Source organism: Clarias gariepinus, chromosome 9, assembly GCF_024256425.1.
Source record: "Clarias gariepinus isolate MV-2021 ecotype Netherlands chromosome 9, CGAR_prim_01v2, whole genome shotgun sequence".
Classification (NCBI taxonomy): domain Eukaryota; kingdom Metazoa; phylum Chordata; class Actinopteri; order Siluriformes; family Clariidae; genus Clarias; species Clarias gariepinus.
Window position 1 is genome coordinate 29,100,037 of NC_071108.1, and position 21,170 is coordinate 29,121,206.

The 21,170-nt window shown below is 38.9% G+C and overlaps 1 protein-coding gene across 1 annotated transcript; it reads left to right on the forward strand.

Annotated features, from left to right (window-relative positions):
- The first annotated feature begins 135 nt into the window (after positions 1-135).
- On the forward strand, positions 136-15,393 carry plp2b (proteolipid protein 2b). The gene is made up of 5 exons (XM_053503115.1): positions 136-474; positions 10,990-11,145; positions 12,301-12,399; positions 13,691-13,787; positions 13,978-15,393. The coding sequence occupies exons 1-5, from the start codon at positions 385-387 to the stop codon at positions 13,983-13,985; spliced, it is 450 nt and encodes a 149-aa protein (XP_053359090.1). The 5' UTR covers positions 136-384; the 3' UTR covers positions 13,986-15,393.
- Positions 15,394-21,170: the final 5,777 nt, after the last annotated feature.

The following is a 21,170-nucleotide window of genomic DNA, read 5'->3' on the forward strand; positions in this document are numbered from 1 at the left end:
CTCTGAGCAAACCTCAAAGAGAGAGAGAGAGAGAGAGAGAGTGTGTGTGTGTGTGTTTGAGAAAGAGACAGACAACGCCCCATTTTTCCTCTCTCTCTCTCTCTCTCTCTCTCACTCTCTCTCTCTCTCTCTCACTCTTTCCGACACAGAAGGAAAGATTGTAAAGTATTCCGCTTTTACCCGCCTCCTTCTGATCTCCTTCTTCATCTTGCTCACTTCACTTCACTTCACTTCACTCCAGAGTCGCTTTCCTTCCTGTATATTCAAGTCCTTTTGGATATTCTCTTACACTTTTATATATATTTCTTCACCCCCAGTCAGGAGGTTTGAGTCCACACGTCTCTCTGGTTGTCCTGGTGCAGAGTCGCGGATCTGCTTATTAAAATGGCAGATACAGAAGCGAGTCCGAGCGCTGTGGACAAACTCAAGGCTTACATGCGCACCCGGAAAGGGACCATACTGTCTGTGGAAATAGTAAGTCAGCTCTTCTTTACACACCTTGACACCACTTTGACCTAAACGTCTCTCTGTGTGGAGTGTGTAGTGGAGTTACAGTAGCTCTGTCTCTGTAGGTCTCCACATGGCAACAATGTAGCCTTAATGATTATGTTTATTTATACTGTATGTAGCGTTTCCTTTGAAGTCATGTTGAGTCGTTGAATATGTTTTCAAACATCAGTTTAACCAGTTTCACAACATTCAAAACACACATAAAAAAAAAAAAAATCTTTTTTTAGTATATATTTGCCACTAGTGGATCTGTTCAGCTTAGTGATAGTTTTTTTTTTTTTACAGTGTCTCAATGTTGTAAAATGAATCATTTACTTTTAATTAAAAAAACTTTTCTCTATGTTAGTGTTTCTACTGTATATCCATGCTGTAACTGTAAATACCAGAGATAACAGGTTAACAGGATAAATATATGTATTGTATAGTGGCATGGGCTTTTTTTTTTTTTTTTTTTGCCATTTGCTACGAAGGTCAAGGGTCATAAATGTTCACCTGTTTGCTCTACTCAACTTCTGACCAATGCCATGATACAATCCTTGTGTCAGGCTTTCTAATACGAGCCATTTGTTGACCTCAGTTCTTCATTTGGCTTTCTCCACCATGAGCTGAGATCACTTAAATGCTTAGTGAACTTAGTGAAGTCGTCAGTTGAAATGGCAGCTGTGTTTGATAGTGAAAGTGAGAGCACGTGCACATGCACACAATGTGACAAGAAGACTAAACGGCTGCGTGGCCACTTGTTAGTCAGACTAATCAAAAACCCTCGTGGTTTGATAAGTTCAGATGTGTGAGGCAGTGTTATGATCTGGGGTCGCTTCAGTCTGCAAAAAATGAAGTCAGCCGACTACCTGATTGTGTTGAATAACAAGGGTATTGCATCCTCCATGATGGCACAGGTATATATTTCAGGACTCAGATTGTGAAAGAGTAGATCAGGGAACATAAGGATTCATTTTCACACATGAATTGGGCACAGAAACCAAAACTAAAGGCCCTCGAACAAGGTGTGCATTGGTTTTTTTGTTTTTGTCTGGTCAATGCAGTGACACCTAAATTCCTAGAATTTTATCCTGTTATCTGATTTTTCTAAACTATAAGTGCGTGTCAAACACAGATTGCCTGTATTGGACTAGTCTGAGTAGTTCAAACTAAGAAGAGTAGTTGAATGTTTTTTTTTTTGTTGTTGTTGTTTTTTTTTCTTTTTATTTGAATAAAGTGGCGTGTTCTTCCAGCTTCCACAGTTTTTTTCAAATCAACAGCGCGTGAAACAGCAATCCTTGTGAAACACACTATTGGACAGTATTGCACTTTACCTTTTTTTAAAAAAAATCAAAAGATTAACCAGACAAGACAGATAAGACTGTCTTGCATATTTGCTACGAATGTAAATGAAAGGTTTTTTGATTAAGTTTGTAATGAGCGCTTCTTTTATTTATTGAAATTTTGTTGCACATTAAGAGTCTGGTTATTTCATTTGTGCAGGGAAGTTTTGTCTGTGTGTGTTCGGTTGATGGACATTTGGTAAGATGGTTATTTAACCAAACCGGTGTAATGGTAAGGGCTGTACTGCATCATTTGAATATGGTGTGTTAACAGTGGCATCTTCCAGGCACCGCGAACAACTTGGCGTATTAGTGCTGGAAATGTTGCAAAGACGACAGCATGACACGCGAGACAAACACACACCCACACATACACACACACACCCACCCACTCACTCATCAATGTATTTTGTGCATGCTTTGACATGCACAGTGCCTCCAGAAAGCAGCACAATCAGACAAGACTCTGTTTTGTGTTCACAGCAATGCAATGTTTAGCCAGTTTAATGGTTTTGGCAGTAAAGCTTGGCATGATCAGAACACTGTTATATTTTTATCCTTTTCAGTGTAAATGCCTGAAGGACACAGCAAATAAAAGGGTAATATGCATCAGGCATTAGTGATGCAATTTCCTGACCACAACTTCCACTCTTTAGTTCTTGATCGAGATGCTTATGAAATATATTTGGAACTGTGATGGGAATCATCATCAGTACGTAGTAAAGCAACCGTTGCAAAGTCTTGGTATGCGCTTGTGCTCCAACTTTCCAACAACCCTGACTCAAATTTATTTACACATCAGTAGCGATGACTACGTGCGTAATATATCAGTGGTTCTAATATATTAGTTATATAGTCTTTTGCCCTACTTCACAGAAATTTCAAGTTAACTGTCACATAATTAGCAGTAAAATAAACAGTATTCCGCCCCAGCCTGTCCAACGGCTTTCTCCCAGAATAGAGCAGACGCAATGTAATGGCACAGTGGCTATGTAAAAACTGCTCGAGTTTCAGCTGGGAAGGAAATGCTTTAAATAAGAAGCCGGAACATGTAGCTTCTGCAAAAAAAAAAAAAAAAGGAGTCTTCTGTATTTTAAAGTATGCCAGAGTCAGTAATCCATGATTCATCCACAGGTATTTCAGTTCACTGAGCTGAGGTATTCTCTCACATGAGCCATAAAATATAGTTATAAAACTTTTGCTTAACTTCTACATTAGTAATGGTCCGGTAGACACAGGGTATTTACATGCAATCAGTCCGATTCGATCCGTCCTGATCGGAATGATTTATCAGTCATGTTAAAGGTGTAAACCTGTAATAATCTGTTTAAAAGCTAAATATTAGCCATGTAAACACTTGATCTAATCATTACTCAATGCTGGAATAAAAATAGTTGTTCTGCACACGTTTGCCCCATGTAGGGGTAAAGTTAGGTAACGTGACACGTTTCTGGGTGGGAAATTTAGCTTCCATTCCTGATCACTAAACTCACTGAGAACAACTTACTCTTACATAAAAGTCTTAGACCATAGACCTTTTTCCCCATGCTGAGGAAGCCATGCTGATTGGCTCACTGTGTTATAGCTAGTGAAGCATCTGAATTCCTGTAACTAATCATAAGGCTGATTTATTGTATTTCCAGCAAATTAACTATTTCAAAGTGAGCAGAACCACTTTTGTATATGTAAAAAAAAAAAAAACACGTTATATTTTAATATATACTTGCTTTGAGCATCTCACAGCACATCTCATCAGTTCAGATCGTCCATGTAAACAGTTCGAATTTCTAATTCCACATTTTATCCTCCATCATCCTGCCAGCTCTCCTTTACCATGCGACGTCACCCACAGGTTATACTGACCAGCTACATCTTAGCACTCAAACTGTTTAGGAGAAAGATATCCATCCTCTTGCACTTGCATGATCTCAAAGATGACAAAGCTTGTGTAACTTGGGAGTGACATATTAGAGTCTTTGGAGATATTAATATCAGGACAGGGGCAGGTCAGTGGTTTAAGGTGTTACTACTGACCGAAAGTTGCCACTGTAAGAGAACGACTCTAGCCTTCTTATACTGAGAAGCAGCTAAGAAATTTTTAAAAATATATATTTGTAACATATATTTTATGCAAATTTTTTTCTATCTATTGGTGCTGATTTTGTCGGTCACGTTTTATAGCTGCAGATCATGCTGTGCCATTTACAATTAGTGCGCTTCCTGTGTGCGAACAATCTCGGAATCTTGCTGTATTGTTGACTAATATCGCCTTCATCTAGCAAGTGCTTGTTAATCAGAGTTGTCCTGTTATGTCCGCTTGTATCCCATGACCTTACATATCTCCATGCAGGACTTTAAACATGGTGACATTAGGCTTGCTATACTTTTGCACACTGTGGGGGGAAAAAAAGTTTTTTAGTCTATATTCCTTTAAATTCACTTTTTAATAAAGAGGAATAAGTACTTACTGTATGCAGTGTATTGTTCATATACCTTTCGGACCGTATAATCCATGCATGTTTATTCGGGTATCCACGTAGTCTTATACTGGTGTGGCTGATTGTAGCTAAAACCTGCTTACTTCCACAGGAAGGGGCCCCTAAAGTGCGGTTGCAAACCATAACCCATGTGTGAGAGCTGCAAAGTTTAGCCATAGACCATAACTTGACTGTTGATTTTATGTATTTATATATATATATATATATATAAAATGTGAGTATTTGCAAAGATGTAGGCGGTTTGTATTTTCTGCCAAAGCTGGTGGTGTATTTTTAATAAGATTTATCCATTTTTAGACCATTAAGCAATTATAAGTTTACTTCAACAGTTTAAAAGGTGTGTATCGATTTTCAATTGTAAAACAAAAGATTAATTAAATTTGTAATCGCAATCGATCTACTGGACGTTTTTTGTGTGCGCGCGCGTTTCTGTCTCTCTTGTTGTTGAAGCGTGTCGCGTGTGTATCTGTCACAACTGCTTGATGCCTGCTCAGTGTGTGTGTGTAGAACGAGTGTTTGCTGATCTCTCAGCAGTAGGCGTCTGTAAAGAGACAGTACTGCCAGCGTGAACAGAGGCTCATTGTGCGTTCTCTGGAGTTCAGTCAGCCACTGAGGTTCACAGAGGCAGCTTGTGCCAGTCTCCTCTCCTCATAAAGCTTCAATACATATCAGGATAAAAAAGGACTGGCAGCTTGCGGCACCTTTTACCCCCACCCTGTCGCACCCATGCTCTAATGGTCTAATAGCCTGCACAGACCTCGACAATCCAACTGATTTGGGTTGCAAATCTTGCTTAACTGTAAGGGTGTCTGTTACGACTCTATCACTTGTTTATGCATTTTGGATTTTGCAGCACAACACAATGTGGTTTCAACTATATTCTGCTTTTAGGAACAGAGACGGCACACCATCGGCCCTTTTGTTACCATGGAAATTGAAAAGTGGCTTTTTTTAGTTTCCCTAAAGCGACTGTGAACCAAAAAGTGAATGGAAACAAACATTATTTTCCTAAATGTGGCTTGCCGTAACACATAACACACATGCTCCAAAGTCCAAAGCTTGAGCGCAGCTTAACCGGCCCAGCGCTTGTATTTCATTAAGACGTACGAGGGTTTGCCGACAGTGTTAAACATTTGTCAGGCTAAGCGGACTCTGAGAGGGGGAAAAAGTATTAAAGGAAAAGCGCTGGCGGGAATTTATGAGCGTACCCCATGCTGGCGTCAGTTCAGAAGCGTGGGTTGTGAAGAATGCGTGCCTTCTACTTCACCAGGCTTCTCCTCTGGAAAGTCTGCCCTTTTTTCGGCTGCCCGGAACGCTCGGACGAGCACGGTTGATAAGACAATAAGAAACAACTTGCATTACGGAATGTTTAGACGAATAGACTTTAATGCTTTTACGTTCAGAGTTCAAAACCACACCCTAACACGGGTGCTTCAGTTAATCGTGGCATGTAGGCACGGCCGACTATCAGATCCGGGAGTGTTAGATTAGGTGCATACCTGTACACACAGGATTTCTGGACTTTAAACTTCCTGTAAATGTGACGAGATGGTTAGTCGAGAGAGGTGCTGTTTGACTACTGAACATAGTCGGTATACTACATAACAACGCATTATTTGTTATAGTTATACCTTATGAAAAATGACTCAATCCATGATGGAGATGGATACTCATAAGGGCTTTCATATTGTGCATCATTTTCTAAAATCAGTTGGACCTGACTAGGTAAAGATGACACAATCTCTCCATCTCAATGCCATTTTCAGCTCTCTGTAATCTGAAGGTCTCCCAGCAACCCAAAATAAGCACAAGTTCCAGTAAACTGTGGTTTCAGTATAGTGTGTGCATGCCGTTTCCTAGGCAACAGTTTTGTTGTGCGTTGAGCTTCATCCGTTCACAAAACTATACTGTATAACAGCAACCTAGCAAAGTGCCACTGCAAGAGAGAGGAGAGTCTGTGACTTTGCATTGATTATATTGATTAAGAGATCATGGCAAGAGGACGAATAAAGTTAAAACATGATGAAATACTCACTTTTTGGCCAACCAGACATTGTGAAGTGTAGGTGAGATCCTGATACTCTCTTGTGTGGAGATCACTCTAGACATGAGAAGATGTCAGTTGGTGTTTCCTTCCAAGTGTATTCGGTTGCCATGCGATGCACAGATGCGCTGACGAATGCTAATACTAAACTCTCCTTTTCGGTGTCGCTGGGTAATACCACCATCAAGCGTACATTATTATTTTATTTTTGTATTTTTACTGTAGTATGTTAAGGTTTTACCTTCAAATAAGGCAGGTTATATTTATGTTCTCATGTTGCCACAACATTGAACTAAAGCACCCTATTGTATAGAATGCCTTTGCTGTAGAGTTGCATGATGATGTCTCTTTCCACAAAGCGAGGTTGAGGAAGTCATGGTTTGCCAAGGTTGGAGTGGGAGGATCCATGGAAGTGGGTTACTTGAACACCTTTGGGATGACCGGAAACACTTACTGCACCCCGGACATCAGTGCCTTTCCTCACTAATGCTTATGTGGCTGAGTGAGCACAAATCCCCAAAGTGGCATTTAGAAAAAAATAAATAAAATGGTGAAATGGTCTACATGGTGAAAAATCAGCATCCCAGCAACAAGAAAAAAAATGCAGTTTGGTTTGTTAATTTGTTCAAAAAGTGCTCATTGGTTAGTAGGTGAGACTTGACAATGACCAGTTATAATGCCAGGGCTGTACCAAAAGTAATGCAAAATTGGGCATAACTTTTTCAACTGGGTTTTTGGACAGGCAGGTTGTTGGATGAAATCCTCCTCTATACAAACGTACTGCTGAACATACAGTAGGCTCCATCACAAGTCATACATTTGTGCCATCGTCAAACCCGACTCTCAAATCCTTTTTTTTTGAAAATCCTCTTTGTAACAGGTGATGGTTTTCGCACGACCTGGCGACAAAAAGGAATTTTCAGAGAAGATTCGAGAGCTGGGTCCGACGATCGTGCAAATGCATGTCTTGTGGCGGAGGCTTTGATGAGTATAAAGAAAGAGTCACTCCACCAACCCCATGTGCGATTTGAATGACTCATAAGTTAATAAAAAAACTGATGCGCACTTTTGCATTACTTTCAGTACAGCCCTCATAAAATGTTTATACTATTATAAATTAAAAAAATAAAAAATAATGCACTTCTGTGCAGCGTAACCATGACGTGTAACTGACTACACACAGAATACAACGGTTAATAAGATAAACTAGATCGTCAAACAGCCCTGTCCCCAAGTAGACACGATAACTGTAGGTTATTAGACATGACAGAATAAATGTGAATAATTTACCAGGTTAAATAAATAAATGATCAGTCGCACTATTGTTCAGCAGGTGCAAGCTGGAGACCTGGACACTGTGGAACAGGAAAGCTATCATTACAGGATGAATGAGGATTGTGAGTGTTAGGTGAGATATAGGTCAGCGATGACAAAAGGACAAATTGTATGGACATACTGTACAAAAATGGCAGAATCCTGACCTTCAGTGGTATTAAATATTGAATGGGTTTATTTATTTGAGTTGTTAATTAATGGGGAGGGGGGACCAGGTTTTATCCTGTCAGCCCCTGTATATCTGTGACTTTACATTAGTTTATATTGCCTAAGGTTTATATGTATGATGCAATCTTGCTCATTTAATATTTTATTTATTTTTGTACATGCATTTAAATAAAAAAAAAAATTAAAGAATAAAAATAAACTCTTTGTCCTCTTGAAAAGACATTATTTTAAAAATCAATTCTGGCTGTATATAGAACAACAACGTCAAAAGGTGTTCAAGTCAAACAGGGACTTGTGATGAAATTTCTCGAGAATTAAGACATAAAACCACGATCTCATTTACAGAAGACTTCCTGCACCGCATGAGACTCTTAGCCTCAGTACAACATTTAAGTGGTGCAAACATTAAAGAAGGCCCGATACCTTTGAATAACCTTTGATCCCGGCCGAGGTGCCCACCGCAGTCATTCCCGTGAACATTCAGAGAATAAAATGTCTCCAACTTGCAGGAGAAGCGCATCTGTCTGTGGGAACTGTACACACAATCCTACCCAAACACCACTTGCACATTACAGGAAGTCAGCTGGGAGTTATTGCTATTGGAGTTCCTGGGAGGCCAGCGTATCAGATGTGAAGCAGGCAGACTGATCATGGCTCCGGTGTACTGAGAAAACTGTCTATCCTGATGGTGTCCAAGCTCTAGTGAAACGCTGGGATAAGTGCATTAGTGGAGCAGGGGATTATATAGAGAAGTAAAGGGAGTTTTTACTCTCATTGCTGTGTTCTGTCATTGTGCACAATCAGAAGTCCTGGTTTGACTTGAACACCCCTTGTATAAAAGTGTGGGGTGCTTGATTATGCATATCGTCATGATTTCTCTAGCGTAAAATGTTCCGTTATCTTATTATTTTTGTTCCTGCCTGGAAAATCATATAACTATAAACTTTATAAATATAACATATACTGTATAAATCAACAACTGTCCAAGACTGAGAGCCTATTAAAAACTAGCTAGTTAAAATAAGCATTTCCATTACAGTATTTCATATTTAATGAGGATATGGGAGGGGAAAAAATTTGCATTCTTTCTAAAAATGATCAGTGTACCCCTGACCAAAAGTGGAAAATAAATGAATGGTTTCTGCAGCTGTACCGTGCTTTTACAGTCTACGTTTCCTCTAGACTTAACTTAAATGCTCCCTTTCTTTCAGTTCCTCAAACTCTCACCACTGTAAGGCAAGCCCAGGCACTGCATCTGCCTGCATGTGTGCAAACTCTGACGCACTCGGGAGCTGACATAATAATGCACTTTTTAAACCATTAACAATGTGAGCGATGAAAACGAGACGTTAATTACCACTATGATGATGTCTCGTATTTGGACACGAAGTCAGCCCGAGGTCAAATTTCCCTCATGTAGTACAGCAGGTAGCTGTGGTAGCTGTGGTAGCTGTGGTAGGTGTGGTAGGTGTGAAAGTGTCACACTCTGGGTCCTACAGACCTGAATCTGTTGCATTGAAAGTCAGATTACATTATTATTATTATTATTATTATGAACGTATGCTAAGCTGCTGCAGGAATCCTAAATATGGAAAGTTTTGTGAGCTAAAAAAATGCATGTGTCATGCAATGATGATCGCTTTCTTTATTAGGACAATGATGTAGAGATGTTGCTCGGATATTTAAGTAGTTTCTTAAGATGTACAGTAAAAAACTTTAATTGTTTATTATACTTACAGTATGCACTCACTAGCCACTCTAATAGAAATACCTTTAAACCTGCTTGTGCATAAATCTTGTGCGTGCTTCATGCATCCTTTTGCTGTTGTAATCCGACATTTTAAGCTTATTTTTCTTCTTGCCATGGTTGTAAAGACCGGTTCTTTAACATGACTCTATAACTCGTCCTTCTGCCACATGACTGTGTGTTTGGATAACAGTACGTATGTGCAAAGAGGCCTTGTAGATAGTTTAAGTACATGTTCAAGGACGCTGCATGTAAGCAGGGCACAGAAGTAGGCATATTTCCCTGGGTCATTGTTTTAGCAACACTTTTGCGTTTGCTATAGCAACAGCGAGTCACGGGAACCTAACTGCACACTTATTCGTTGGAATCTGAAACCTAGATGTTGTAGATTGATTCCTGCCTTTGCATTTAGCATTTGATGAGTTAATAGTGATTTAACACCTTGGTCTTGCTGCAGAAGTGCCCTTGCTTGGCAGTTACTAGTCATCGCTTTGGTTCTGTTGTGTATTTGCAGATCATTTGTGAATACATGCATCATGTGCTACGGCTCACACATATGAGTTCGCAGGTGTACGCTGGTAATACTAGTAGTATGTTTGTACAGAATAAAGTAAAATATAGGATTTACATACATATTGTACACATACTGTACATATAGGATTTATATATGGGTACATATAGGAGTTAGTATGTCCCTACTGCAAATTAACCGCAGCATAATAAATAGAACAGCTATAGGAATAAATGAAGTAATCCGAGCGCCAGAGATGAGCAGAGTATACTTAGCACGGAGTAATGGGCTCTTCGCGCGAAACCCTATAAGGCTTCTCTGTACACAACCCCCAATTTTAGCATGAGGTGTGGAATTCAGTGGGAACGGGAGCCACGCTCGTCTCGCCTTTCTCACCAAGGTTTGGTCATTAAAATAAAGACGAAGAAAAAAGTTCTAAGTAGCCCCAGGAATTCCCCGGAGAACGAAGAATTTGCAGCATGGGTGTTAAAAGACACACAAGAACAAATGTGTGGTCCTGTTGGGGAGTGAGTAAGCAATGTAAGCTACTACACGGGCTGGAATTTGGCTTTCAGAGTAACTACTATTTATAAAATAAGACAAGGCCGTTCCAATGTTATGAGTCTGACATCATCAGCAGCAATGAGGCGGCATGGTCATGTGACCGCAGACCAGCATTCGAAGTATGAAGTGAATAAAGGTGGTTGGTGTGCCAGAACTTATTTGTCATTACTGACACATAATTGAATCTATTGTACATTTTACATAGTTTTACGAACGTCTAAGCAGCAGAATAATATCCGTAAATAATATTACATAATATCTAAACCTTCTCTCTCTGCGTCTTTTCGTAGCTCCTGAGCTTGATCGTCATCATCTGTTACGCAGCGTCAAGGTATGGCGGCTTTTCGGCAGTGGCGATTTGTGAGATGGTCTTCGCCATCATCTTCTTCGTCGTCTTCATGATGGAGCTGGATAAACAGTTTTTGCTCGTCAACTGGCTTTGGAGTGTAAGTAATATACAGACGTATGATATTTCCATAAGGTATTTCCATACATTAAAACACCAGCATGAGGATGTGTACCAACGATGACAAGAAACTATAAGAAACAGCGTTAAATACATGTACAGCTCCATTAAAGATTTAGGAGCTAACTTGTCAATACGTAATACTTAAGCAGAATTTTAAAGAAATCATTATATAAAACACTGATCAGCCATAACATTCTGACCACCCGCCCAATATTGAGTATTTAGTCGTCATCCCCACCCCCTCTTTGTCACCAGAACAGTAGTGACCTGTGTGTTCTGACAGCTTTCTATTGAAACCAGCATTAAACTTAGTATTAGGCAGAATGTTATGGCTGACCAGAGTATCTTTGGAAAGCTTCCTTTTTTTTTATTTAGTCTCATTGCCGTGTTTTAAAAAAAATCTTGACTTCACGTCACTTCCTGAAACTGTGCAGAATAGAAAGACTTTTACTGCATAATATCTTCGGAAAGCTTCCTTTTACTGCTGTGTTTTGAAACATCTGACTTCACATCATCACGTCGGACCTAGGCTGTTTTAATGTTAATGGTTTTATTGTTATGGCTGACTGAGGTATGTGTTAATTATGACGATCTAAAACTGTTACTGCATTACTTAACACCAACTAGGTTTTAGGTTCCACTTGTGCCTATGACCCCTCAGGACATGAATACACGAGACCTCTGAAGGTGTGCTGTGGTATCTGGCACCAGAACAATAGCAGCAGATCTTTTAAATTGCAAGGTGGGGCCTCCATGGGTCAGACTTGTTTGTCCGGTGCATTCCATGGATGCTTGATCTGGGGAATTCGAAGACCGGATCAACAACCTGGATCTTTTCCGGATAAGCCCGATACACAGCAAGCTATGATGCACTGAGTTACTGTAACTATAGTTAGCTTTAACTTTTTTCAGCAGTTTGTGCTACATCTATTTCTCTGATAATCAGTGTTATTCATGTCATGTGGTGGTGGCGTCAATGCTACATCTGATCAGTGGAGCTTGTCAAACTTGTTCATGTTTTTAATGCTGGTTCATTTAAAGGGTATATCCAGGAAAGGAAAAGCAGTGTGTGCTGAATGTGCAAAGACACACAGGCATAGCTAAGCATACCTTTTCTTTCTTGCCTCTTTAGGATTTGTTCCGCGCTGCCATCGGTGCACTGCTGTACATCATCACCTCTCTGATTTGTGTGATCGGTGGAGCCGGAGACGGAGCGCGCATTGCCGGCGGGGTCAGAACTTTTTTAATATAGTTTTGATTACATTTTTTTATACATGTGCTCAAACTTTTAACAGTTACATTGTATGTCTCATACTGTAGATATTTTTATATGTTTAATAAAAGTCACCTATGGGGCCAGATATAAAACTTAACGTACCTGGATCAATTCCTTTAGATATGATATGATATGATATGATATGATATGATATGATACATAAAGATGACCAAAATGTTCAAATAGTTTAGACAACTTAAATTAGAAAACTTAACTGTTCATTAAGCTTGAAATCACCAGTCTCCTCCCGATACGATATTGTCACGATACCTTGTACCTAGAATGGCAATTTGCAAAAATATTGCGAGCCTGTAATTACAATGGTATCATTAAAAATTAACCCACTTGAAATGCATTTCTCCATAGAAAATGATGTAAATGCAGATAATCTGTTCCAGCCACCCAAAAAATATCACCAATTTGACCAATTCCCAACACTATATTTATATTTTTGCATATGAAGACATGTAAATTAAGTAAAATGTGAAATAAATAGACATTTCAACCTCACTTAAACCTAATTTATGATTCCGGCTTCTTTAAAACCGAAACTGATAGTGGCTCCCTTTTCTTCTTCCTGCTGTTTTTGCTAACATTTATGGTATCATGTCTTTACTAAATCTTGCACAAAACGGCAAAAAAAAAAAAAAAAAATATATATATATAAACTCGCTCCCTGTGGCTTTCCAATGACACAAACAAGTTTTGATCGGCAACCAGAAAGATGAGCAAGGCTTAGTCGCTCACGTGCCAAAAATGACTCCAATTGATTCAAGTCACACTAAAACAATTTTTTTTATTATTATTATTATTATTATCATTATTTTGAATAATGGCAGCATAACATCTCATGTTGTAGGAGCAACTTTGCTGTTTTGAACCCAAATCTAAAAAAAATTAATAAATTTACTCAACATATTGATAAAATCGTGACATACAAATCAAGCCGGCACCCGGGTATCGTGATAGTATATTGGGTGGCCCCTAATGATTCCCATTTTAACATGACTATTTATAACGTAACGCAATAGAAATGTTTCTGTTGCGCCACTCACAGAATGGTTTTGTCCAGCGTGATCGGTCACTGGCTGATTAAACTAAAAAACAGCTAATTCTGGTCACTGGCTGATCGACCGGTGCATCTCTAGTTCTTACACACCTGGTGTTAGAAGCATGTCGCAGGTCGGTTGTTTTCTGCCTCAGTGAAGCAGTAGTGGATAAACTGTTTGTTTTCCCTCTGTTACAGGTGTTTGGACTTATCGCAGGCATTGTATTTGGTTATGATACCTATACAATTTTTGCCGATATCAAGGCCACCCGAGGGCGGTCGACCGTCACCACAGGTCTGGACTTTATCCTGTTACACATTCACTTACACAGATACATCCTGTTACACATTCTGGTCTGATGTGATCTGAACTAACTATCATGTGATTTCTACATTTAGGTTAAAAGCAACAGATTTTGTGTCATTTGCATTTCATTTCAACATCATTTCTCTAGTTCTCATTTTTAAATGTTCTTATTTCACAGATGCTTGAACACTATTATAACAGCAGCAGCACCCGCCTGGGAAGACTCGGGAAGAAACAAGGGATTGAAACATGGCAAACTAAGAATTTCTAAGGTTTTCATGGTATGATGAGGTCACTGTTGTGGGGTTGATGAGCGCTGCATGGTGTTGAACACATGACACAAACAGACTGAAATATCTGAGATAGGGAAATGATTGTATATGATAGTAAGCTGGAATGATTACTGCTTCAGGCCTGAGCACCACAAATAAGGGTCAAATTAAGGTCATTTTAACCTCACATGGTGCTTTCAGCCATGATTCGGAAATTCAGAATGGAACGGACCTTGCCCAAGTGATCAAGGATGCATCACACCAAGAAAGGGAAATGAAAAGAAGATATTTGGGCTGAGTTTGGATTTGGAGATGTGTCAAGTCTGTTTATAATATAGCATCACTTAAATTGCGAAAGTGTAAAGTTTCAGCCACAACTGATTTATTTCTGACAGCTAACATTGTAATAATCGTTTTGGGTTGTACAAGTTCTGGATTTAAATAATTTAAATTATTAATCTAAGTTACTACAATAGTAGAGGTGAAATGTTTCTATCTGGTTATTAAAAAAATAGAAGTAATAACATAAGATTTATTAAAAAATGTTTAGCCATATTTCTGTTTCTTATTTGTTTTTAGGGTTTTACGTATTGAAGTTTTATTCCATTTTTCCTTTAGCAGTAACAGAGAATGTTAAGGGTGCTAACACACCCTGATGTTTGAATGACTGACTCAAGTCCTAAAAGGATTATGGATGGTTTTTACGTTTAATCATGTTCGGTGTACACTTGCAGCAAGAATAAAGCTAAAACACAGCCTTATGCTCCTGATGATTCTACAGTCAAGAACTAAAACATACTTTTTTCTTTTTGGAAGGGTGGGGTAGGGAGCTGTTTAAAAAAAAAAAAAACTATGATCTGGTCTAAATTGTCTCTGTGCACTATCTGAGTACACTATTTTTTCTAGATTGGCACAGCTCTATATAAACACATTTGCTTGTTTTATATTGTTTGATGTGATATCTCTTGACCATGAAGTCCTGCCATTATTTCTTTTCCCTTCCTGTTTCCTTCTAGTGAGGTTACTATGCTTTATTGCTTTTTACACTCTCTTAGTTTTATTCTTTCATAGTAAAAACAGGCTACTGAAAATATTATTATTATTATTATTATTATTATTATTTGCCTGTACTGTAACAGAGTGCCTTAAGACATTGTTTTGTCAACAAACTCAGGATACACCTTTCTTTCAATGTTCATTAAGTTCTTGATAAAAATGAGAAAGGATGTTTTGCAGTATTTTATTTCCTTGTCATGTTTCTAATGTTACTGTTTTTCACAAAGCGATGCAGAATAAAAATCTTATAACCAAGTGCAAATATATCGGTTGTGCAACTAATAGAAATTCATTGTACCAGCAATGTTCAGGGCGGTAGAGTGGCTTAATGTTTAGCATTGTCGCCTTGCACCTCCATATTTCGGGTTTGACTCGGGTCCGTGATCATGAAGTTTGCATGTTCTTCCCGTGCTTGGTGGGTTTCCTCTGGGTTCTCTGGTTTCCGCCCAGTCCAAAGACATGCAGACTAGACTAATTGGCGTTTATAAATTGCCCGAATGTATGAATAAGTGTGTGTATGTGTTTGTGTGTGCTCTGTGATGGATTGGCACCACATCCCTAACACTCCTGGGGTAGGCTTCAGGCTCCCAGCAACCCTGTATACAGGATAAAGCAGTACTGTATGGACGATGAGCAAGTAAGTGAGCTCATCGTTTGTAAAAGGAAACGAAATGGTGAATGTAGCACCACCTTGTGTCTATAAATAGAATTTTTATTTCAGTCCATTCAGTACTGTATTTCTGGCGAGGGAGTAGTTGAAAGTGCTTGCAGCCAAAACAGACCTCAAAAAGGGAGCAGGTATAGTATAGAAGGGGGAAAAGAAGAGGACCATACACTGGGCTTTGGGGGACACCTGTGGAGTAAGTCTGTATTAAGCAGAAAATGTATTTAGTCAGCAACCAATTGTGCAAAGTTCTCCTATTTAAAAAGATGACAAAGGCATGTTATTTTCACCATAGGTATACCTCAACAAAATAAAAAATAATCCAGAAAATTTTATTATGCAAATAACAAGCAAGATTTCTGGCTCTCACAGACCTGTAACTTCTTCTTTAAGAGCCTCCTCAGTCCTCCACTCGTTACCTGTATTAATGGCATCTGTTATCAGTATAAAAGAAACCTGTACACACCCTCAAACAGTCACACTCCAAACTCCACTATGGCCAAGACCAAAAAGCTTTCGAAGGACACCAGAAACAAAATTGTAGGCCAGCACCAGGCAGGGAAGACTGAATCAGCAATAGGTAAGCAGCTTGGTGTGAAGAAATCAACTGTGGGAGCAATTATTAGAAAATGAAAGACATACAAGACCACTGATAATCTCCCTCGATCTGGGACTCCACTCAAGATCTCACCCCGTGGGGTCAAAATAATCACAAGAACTGTGAGCAAATATCCCAGAACCACACGGTGGAGCTAGTGAATAACCTGCAGAGAGCTGGGACCAAAGTAACAAAGGCTACCATCAGTAACACACTGCGCCACCAGGGAGTCAAATCCTGCAGTGCCAGACGTGTCCCCCTGCTTAAGCCAGTACATGTCCAGGTCCGTCTGAAGTTTACTAGAGAGCATTTGGATGATCCAGAAGAGGATTGGGAAAATGTCATATGGTCAGATTAAACCAAAATAGAACTTTTGCTGAGTTGCATGCTAAGAACACCATACCTACTGTGAAGCATGGGGGTGGAAACATCATGCTTTGGGGCTGTTTTTCTGCAGAGGGACCAGGACGACTGATCTGTGTAAAGGAACGAAGGAATGGGGCCATGTATCGTGAGATTTTCAGTAAAAACCTCCTTCCATCAGCAAGGGCATTGAAAATGAAACGTGGCAGGGTATTTCAGCATGACAATGATCCCAAACACACCACCCAGGCAAAGAAGAAGTGGCTTCGTAAGAAGCATTAATCATTCAAGGTCCTGGAGTGGCTTAGCCAGTCTCCAGATCTGAACCCCATAAAAAATCTTTGGAGGGAGTTGAAAGTCCATGATGCCCAGCGACAGCCCCGAAACATCACTGCTCTAAAGGAGATCTGCATGGAGGAATGAGCCATAATACCAGCAAATTACAGGCCAACTAGCCGTACATGTTTATTCAGTTTCTGAAATTGTTTAAAACTGATAAATATTGCTGTTCATATGATTAGTATTCCTTTATATGGCTTTATGTAGACATCCTTACACACATTTTTATTTGGCTAATTTTTTACATGTCCTGTGTTTAGTTAGAGACAGTTCTCTAATTACTGTAATATGATGTAATTTTTTTATGCAAAAATAGGAAAACATGCAATGCTCGCTCTATCCACTAGAGGGAAGCATACAGCCATATACTATATTGTGTACTGTGTACACACCTGACAAAAACCTGTAGCAAAACCTAAGGCAAAAATTATACCTTATATATATCTGTGCCATCAGGGGGACAAAATCTGTCAATGTGATGACCTTGTCATTCAGTACATTCAACCCATCTTTATGACCTTTTCAAGTCCAATCTTGATGCTCCCTATTAAATGTTTTTAAAGTGATCGTTAATCGTAAAACGGTGGCACAGCAGTAGTGGTATAAATAGTAGTATAATACTTCATAAAATTAAATTCTAAATAATATTGAGTAGTACACAAATATAATACAATAAATAAATGAATAAAAATTATAAATATAATGACACTACAGAGATTCAGAAGTGGGATGACAGAGCAAATCTGAGGAGAATGGTTGAAAGCACCGACCTCCAGCCTAAGGCTTACACCACAAAGCTTATAGTTTGAGCTCCAGGAGTACCCCATCAGCCCAGCCCTAGCAAACGTCAAAAGCTCACACATTGAAAAGCTCTAAGAAAAACCCCAAACCAGGGAACTCCAGGAGGAACCCGTCAGATCAAGACCTCCAGCAAAGGTCTCAGAGTAAAGGTCCAGAAATGCGCAGATCTAAGGAGAAAGGACAACAGGACAGAGCTCCAGCCAAGAGCTTACACCAGAAAGCTGCGCCAAAAAACCCACACTGGAGAACTCCAGGAGGAGCCCGTCAGACCAAGACCTCCTGCAAAATTCTTACTGTACAGAGCTCCAGAAGTGGGTCGACAAGGCAGACATAAGGAGAATGGTCAACAGCAATCTAGCAGTTCTTGCCAAAAGTCAAGAGTACATGGCTCCAGACACTAAAGAGCTCCAGGAGTGTTGTGTCAGCCCAGACCTCCAGCAACAGTCTGACAGTATATAGTTCCAGAACTCTGCCAAAAGGGCAGGCTTAAGGAGAATGGTCGACAGCACAGAGCTCCAGCCAAATGAGAAAAGCACATAACTCCAGCCAAAGAAAGACACTACAAAACTCAAGCCAAAGGCTGACACCAGAGAGCTTCAAGAGTGGCCTATCAGCCCAGATCCCCAGCAAACATCTGACAGTACAGAGCTCCAGAGGTGGGTCAAAAGGGCAGAATCAAGAAGAATGGTCAACATTTATTAATCTATTGATTAACAAATGTTCATGTTAAGTTAATGAACTGGGCCTGGTGCAGCAAGCAAGTCTGGTTAAAACTCAGCTGGATGACTCTGGCAACTCGGTGACGCTAATCTGCTCAGTAATTAAATTCATGTCGGAGTTCTCCTCTTCTTTAGCTGAATTCTGAAGATCCATGCAAGTGTCAGACAAAAGACAAAAGCACAAATACTCTGTAAAAATGTTTGCCAAGAAAGGGGGGATCCGATCCCGCTCCTTCCCTGGTGATTAACTATTATAAAGGGATCTGCAAAGTATAATATTCTCAGCCCTTGTATCGCTGTTACTGTATGGCAGTGTAGACATGGTCATCATCATTATTATTATTATTATTATTATTATTATTATTAATAATAATATTAATGGGATTTTTGTACTGTATGTAACATCAGTGACATTGGTTATGTTTCCAAAGTTTGGAGCACTTATGAGTTAATTTGATTTCCAGGTTTGATTGATTGATTGATTGATTGATTGATTGATTATTAGTTACCGTAATGTGACTTCTTTTTCTCCAACAGACTAATGCTGGGAATAACAATGAGTAAGCGGTTCCATCCACCCCCACAGCACCACTTACCTCATTAAAATATTGTTCAGATTTGGCCCTTGACTTCAAATGGAATTAAGTTACAGTAATCTATCGGTGTGAAATTCATTGCCTTTTTTGTGTTCCTATTGTACCATGTGAAACAGCAGTACAAAGTGTACATAGAAAAGCAAATAAAAAAAATCTAATTCATCAACTGACCACATAAGGATAATATAACTAGTAGGCTAATATAACGGCTGGATTATTTGCTAAAAGTTGCTGAGATGCCCAGAGATGGATGATTTGAGTTGTTTGACCAGCATAAACATTAACTACTGTAGAAAATAAAAGGAGGGATATTTCTTTGACATCGAAGAGGTGATGATCAATCAGTTGATGGTAGACTATGGTGTTTCTGACTGTGATTCCGTCTCTTGCATCAGCAGGATCATTAGTATCAGTATCAGTATCAGAGTCGTTTACTGGTTGAGTAGAACACTGCTGCAGACTATAATAATGTCACATGCCCTTTATGCTCTTTGAGCAGGTAACCATAAAACCAAAACCAGTCCTACATTGATACAGTTTACAATTTCTTTTTTAATATTATAATAGGGTATATTTCTAGATATATTCCTTTGGTTTAAAATATACTGTAAAATGGGTTTTTTAAATACCCTTGTGTAACATGAGTGTTGTCCCTAGTATATAAATGTGAACTCCATACACACAGATCCCAAGGATGGAGTTGAACCTATACCCTTGTGGTGCAAGGCGATAGTACTAACCACTAAGCCACCATGTTATATTTAAATTAGTGCTGTCAATCGATTAAAAAAAATCAACTAATTAATCACACAATTTTTTTGCAATTAATCGCGATTAATCACAATTAAAAGACTGAAACTTTTTGGATATTTAAATGTAAATAATTAATGTAAACTCAAGACAATGAAACTATTTAAATTCAAATATGATTGTTTATTGGAATTTTTGTTTAACTTGTAACACAGATTTTCTCATGTAAACAACATACCTGCAATAAACCATCAATATTCTCCAAATTAACTGTTGGCTTGAAAGCCATATTTATTACAGAAATAAAAACACAGGTATGTGCCATTTGTGTCATTTGAATTTCAAAACAATCAATGCAATTTACATTGGCGAGGCCCTGTAGAGATTGTTTCGGTGGGGTGTTTTGCTTTTAAGTGATATGTCAAAGACGAATTACTTCTCTGGTATTTAAATTTGGCTTTGCAAAATGTACAGATTACTTTTGTTTTATCCACAGAACCATCCGGCAGAGTTTTATACTGAAACCTTCAGTCTAAAAGTCCTTCCTTGGTCTTATCCATACTTCTTTGCACGTTGAACACAACGTGGGCCACAACAGGAAATTAAAAAAACTGCAACCACGTTAATTGCGTTAATTTTTTTTACTGCATTAAATATTTCAAATTAATCGCATGCGTTAACGCACTAATTTTGACAGCACTAATTTAAATATATTATAATTAGTAATAGTGATTACTTTAAAATTAAATAACAGTTAAATTTTACCTAAACGACCCAAAATTTAATTTTACCACCACTACAGCTTATTAACTTTATTAATATACTAATGTACAGCACACAAAAACACACACACGCCAATTAGTTTAATCTGCATGTCTTTGGACTGTTGGAGGTAAATGGTGTCTCAGAAAGGAACCCACCGAGCACTAATGTAATATAGAGAACACAGTGGCTTATTTAAGACACTGTTGTCTCACACATTCGGTGTTGTGGGTTCAAATCTTGCCTTTGGTTCAAGTGATTGGAGTTTGTACGTTTTCCCTATGTATTATCAGTTTTCTCTGGGTAAGCTGGTTTTCCCCCACAGTTTAAAAACATGTGCTGTAAACCAATCAGCATTTCTAATTGCCTATAGAGTATTACTGTGTGTTTGTCTTTGTGTCAGCATGTGTCTTGTGATTGTTCTATATGTCCGCTGGTGCAATTCCCAGGC

Excerpts from the sequence above, each read along its gene's own strand:
- plp2b (XM_053503115.1), top strand. The coding sequence starts at position 385 with ATGGCAGATACAGAAGCGAGTCCGAGCGCTGTGGACAAACTCAAGGCT. Across the intron at positions 475-10,989 it reads CCATACTGTCTGTGGAAATA|CTCCTGAGCTTGATCGTCAT; the intron begins GTAAGTCAGCTC and ends GTCTTTTCGTAG. Across the intron at positions 12,400-13,690 it reads GAGCGCGCATTGCCGGCGGG|GTGTTTGGACTTATCGCAGG; the intron begins GTCAGAACTTTT and ends CCTCTGTTACAG.